Genomic DNA, 4,948 nt, shown 5'->3' on the forward strand with positions numbered 1-4,948 from the left:
GACAAGTCTTTATCGTCACCTATATTATACTAAAAAATTGGATCGTTCTTCTCTTTTTGACTGCCTCAGTCCAAGATACAACTTTCCTTTTCCACAAAATAAAAGAATAAAGGACATGGATCACATGGTTTCCTATCTTTTCTTGGGTTCACCTTACTTTTTATTAACAAAGTAAACAACAAAGAGCAAAACAAAATCCCAATATAACATTCCCAAAAGTAAAAAGTAGGGACCCCATTTGGATAACTTATGCTTCAATTTCATTTTTACAATAGAAACACTTCCACAAATAAAAAGCAAAGAACCAGCTCAATATTATCATAACATTTGGTTAGTCTAGAAACCATCCAAAAGGGCAAAAACATAACCCTACTTAATCAAACTTGATCATTATGCAGTTTCTACCATCCCTTGGACTGAAAAAAGAAGTTCAAAATCTATGTCTACTATTTCTTTCTGCAGCAATAGTTAGCAGCCTGGAAACACCTTGAGTCCATAGATCATACTCTCTCTGGTCTCTGCACTCAAATTCCACGACCCCTCGTAGAACAGTCTTCAATGCGAAATACCGGAAGTTGTCACTGCCAGGCAGCAAGTGGCGCCCCGGCCAAGCCGGAATATCTTTCATGACTTCCAGCACCACATCTGCAGAAATTTTCAAAAGAAAAAGCTAAAGAACACTAGTACTACTAAAGATGACAACTTTATCCATCTTTTTCCCCGATCAAAGTTGGAATTTCTTGCTTTCTCAAATCCCCAAATAGAAGGAAAGACCCACAATCCAATTGTGTTCACATCATGAGAGAGAGAGAGAGAGAAAGAGAGCCAAAAAGCAAAGTAACACAACTTACTCTTTTTCTTTTTTGTGATGGTCCCAGCAACGTGCCTGCTCTTCATTTTCAGCATCACCTACAAAGAAGAGTTAAAACTCCGCTGTAAGAAATAAGATTCTATTGTGCACTAACTTTAACTTTTCATCATCAAGAAGTTTCTATTTTATCCCAGAAAATCAAATTCAAAAAGAAGAATCTGGTAAATTGTGATCATGGAATCATAGTCCAAAGAAGAATATTTCAACTCAAGACTACTGATCATGCAATTATTGAAAAAGGAAGCCTTACCTGACCCATCCTATTTATGTACACAGACACTATCTTCCAGTGAAGGTCACCTGATATAAGCACAACAGTAAGAACTCCAATTTCATGAAACCAAACATAATATAGTACTATGACTAAATTCAAATCTTAAAATATTAATCATCATTTTGGATCTTAAATCTACCAATCAAACGGATTGAATTTGTACCTTTGCGTGTACGCTTTAGGAGCTCACCGCCTCTTGCAAGCAATTCCCTACTGCAAATTCCAAGAAAATTCTCTTCGGGGATGAGCTCGCCACTTGAACTACCATTGCTACCACCACCGTTGCCACTTGCCATCCCTTTCTCAACAGGAATTACTGCTGCTATGTTCCATACTTCCTTCAATGTTCTAGCTTTTAGCGTAGCCGCACCACGTAGAGCTACAAAACAATACTCATTAATTAAAGAAAATTTATATAACACAAATCAAATACATAAGGAGCTATACTAACAGCACAAAATTGTTAAAATCAAATTCCAATTATATTGGATTTCCTCAAATGGACAGTAAATTAGTAACAGTTCTATGAGATGGTACTCTGACATAATTGAAACAATTTAGCAGTGTACCAGTTGCTGCAGCTGCAGTTAAAGTCATAATATCCCCAGCTGATCGAACATTCACAGCAGAACTAACCACTGATGCAAGATGTTCACGCTCAGCTCCCATAGCCTCAGCAGCTTCAACACACTGTGCTGCCACCAATGTTGCAGCAGAGGCCACAGCCATATCAGTTTTTGCCATCTGCTCATCCTTTCTGCTACCGGACGAGGCTGCAGTGGCAGCAGCAATAGCAGCAACAGCAGCAGCAACTCCTGCAACTGAAACAGCAGCATGGAGCTGCGCATTATGTGCCCTCGCGTCCTCTTTCTTCTTCTCTCTCCTATCCTTCAACCACCTACCAACAGTTTTCCCACCGCCACCGCCGCCACCGGTCAAGGATGTGCCTGCAGCAGTAGCGCTGCTCCGGTACTGATTATTGACTGGTATGTTGTTCAAACGGCAGTACTGCAAGATAACAAAACTATGTGTCAGCATCCATTGAAACAGTACATTCAGTTAGACAGAGTGTACATAGCAAAATCCAAATGTTGTCACTATACTATTTCAGCAGCAAATAATGCCAGTAAAAATTACCAACATTCTTGAAAAGAACCTAATAGCAAAAATTTATGAACCAAACCACCTCCTGACGGCAATAAATCTTAAATTGATTGATACCCCACAAGAAAATTGGACCATTTTTACTTGGTTCTCAAACAAGTGTCCCTAGAACCTCCCCAAAACACCACACAGAGCACACCGAAGGTCCGAAACCCCCCACAAGAATGAAATCCTGATTTTACCTAATCTGAAATACAACGCAAGGGACAATCTGGTCATTTAAACATCCAGTGATAACACTATAACTCTAGAGATGCCAATATCTTCCTGTACTGTGCAGAGGAGATCACTGCCCTTTGCCCACTACTTATCTGAAGGCCCATATGTACAGAGAATTTTTCATCCCAGTTAAATTTTTACTTCTTTCACAATCAATTAAACATAAACTATCATAAAAAAATAAAATAAAAAAAGTTAACTTCCAATAAAAATAAAAGTGGAAGAAGTTGGACCACAAATGATGAATTCTTAAATTAAAAACAAAGGGAATATCAAAAGGAAAAAAGAAATGAAAGATTACTGAACAAGTGATTCAAGACTTTTATGTTGTATATCGACTAAAGAAAAGCATCAATTTGGTGCTCTTTTCTTACACAACCTTAGGCACGGGGGAGGTGCGGGAAGGGGGGGGGGTTATTGGTTAAAGATAAAGCTGAGATATTGTCTCTCCAAGTCTCAGCTTCAGTCTGCTGTTTCAGAACTCGTGCTTTGTATCAGAAAAAAGAAAATTACCCCAACACTCAGAAAAAAATAAACCATTTGGGTCATATGTACACATGTTATAAAACAAACATTAGTAGAGAGAGAGAGAGAGAGAGAGAGAGAGAGAGAACATAAAAACACAAACCTTAGAATCATCCATTTCGGAAGGAGAAACAGGGGGACTGTCTGTAAGAGAACCACCATTTAAAGGTCCACTGCTGTGAGATAGTCGCCCTGATGTCCGTGGTGAAACATCCTGCTGTACACCACAATATTAAATAATCATTCTATTTATTTGTACAAATCAGTAAATAAAATAATAAAATGGGATCATTGAAGATTTGTATAACAGAACCCCATAAAGAAAGAGAAAAAAATAATTAATTTTTCTTTTGACAGAGGAAATGGAGAGAATGATTGTTGGTGGATTTTGATTATTAAAATAATGAAAGCTCTAAGAACCCAGAGAGAGTAAAAACAACGATCTGTAAAAAGCAAAATTTTCAATCAATACACTTGTTGTTGATGTTTTCAAGAAATTCACAAAGCAACAGTTGTGTCACATAAATGTCCCCGAAACTCAGCACTTCCACTACTCCTATCAAGAAACTATTGGTTTTCCCATAAATACAAAACAACAAATTCACAAACAACACCCCCAAAAGAAAAGGTAAAACCAACCATAAAGTTCCAAAAATCTGAAGAAAAATCCAAAAAACAAATTGGGCAAAAGATAGATGCAAACAAAAGCCGAGTGTGCTAAGGTGACACTAATTGATGAAATGAAAACTCTTCAGAAGTCAAGCATTTTTTTTTTCCTTCCATTAGAGATAGTCTATTTTTCAAGAAAAATTTATAAAAAAGTTTAAATTATAGTAATATATTATCAGCACAAGAAATTTTGAAGTAAACTTACTGTAGATATTCTTTGAATGATAAAAAGAAAAAAATTTCACACTAATAGTGTATGTAACTTAGAAGCCAAATGGAAAAGGGGTACTTACGGAAACAGACATAATGCGTTCCATAACAAGCTGAGAAGTTTCAGAAGAAGCAAAAGAAAAAGGGTTGCCAGAAACAGTAGTTGATTCATCCAACTCGCCAGCAATATCTTCTGGTATAGTCCCACTACCACTACTCCCATTAAAAAGAGGGCCATAAGAAGAAGGGGTAGTACCAGTGATTAAGGACTTTGTTAAAACTTGAGAAGGAGCTAAAGCTTTTGAGACTTCAAAAGCAGAGACACTCCAAGAACGAGACAGAAATTCCATGGGTTCTTTGGGTGTCTCCGGTGGTGGTGGCCGGTACATTGGCTGAACTTGGTCCATTTTTAATGTTAAAAGTGAGTAATTAGAGAATTGTTTTATGGGGGATTGAAGTAGAAGAAGTAGAGTTGTTTTAAGAGTGTAGTTAAGGAGAGAGTATTTGATGCTTTATAGATCAAAGAATGAGAAAGTGAATGTGGAACAGTGACACTGTGTGTGAGAGAGAGAAAGACAAAAGGCACAGCTGAAATGTCAGTTGTCAGTGATATATTTACATTTTTCCGTTAATTAGGATTTGGAAATAAAAATTAGAGTTGTCGTTTGGTTCATTTATAAAGTTGTGCAGAAATTTTAATATTGGTATTATATAGTATGAATTAATAATCACTAAATTATTTAATAAGTCTTGTAATTTGTTTGATTCTTTGAAGTAAAAATAAATTATATGGTGTATTTCAAAAACATATATACTAGTATTTATTGATTTAGTTTGAAGCTGAGTAACTTTTTCAGCGATGACGATGTGACATTTGAGGGTAATTTTCAGAATTACGTCAAGAGTGTTCAAATTTTATACAAGTCAATAAATTTTTTTTGTTGATAAATGGTGTACCAAAATTTTTAGATCAAACTACGCAATATTTAGCTAAACAATAAATAAATTTTTAATAG

At 36.2% G+C, this 4,948-nt stretch overlaps 1 protein-coding gene across 2 annotated transcripts; it reads right to left on the bottom strand.

Moving 5' to 3' along the window:
• Positions 1–237: 237 nt before the first annotated feature.
• LOC107781740 (VAN3-binding protein) lies at positions 238–4,573 on the bottom strand. Of its 2 annotated transcripts, none has more exons than XM_016602486.2 (7): positions 4,016–4,573; positions 3,157–3,270; positions 1,715–2,153; positions 1,309–1,524; positions 1,122–1,171; positions 852–909; positions 238–645 (listed from the first exon to the last, which is right to left on the bottom strand). In XM_016602486.2, the coding sequence occupies exons 1-7, from the start codon at positions 4,337–4,339 to the stop codon at positions 431–433; spliced, it is 1,416 nt and encodes a 471-aa protein (XP_016457972.1). In that variant the 5' UTR covers positions 4,340–4,573; the 3' UTR covers positions 238–430. The 2 variants fall into 2 exon arrangements, with proteins under 2 accessions (XP_016457972.1, XP_016457973.1); XM_016602487.2 differs by having other exon boundaries at positions 3,157–3,267; positions 4,016–4,493.
• Between the last annotated feature and the right edge of the window lie 375 nt (positions 4,574–4,948).

This window comes from Nicotiana tabacum, chromosome 14 (assembly GCF_000715075.1).
Source record: "Nicotiana tabacum cultivar K326 chromosome 14, ASM71507v2, whole genome shotgun sequence".
Lineage (NCBI taxonomy): Eukaryota > Viridiplantae > Streptophyta > Magnoliopsida > Solanales > Solanaceae > Nicotiana > Nicotiana tabacum.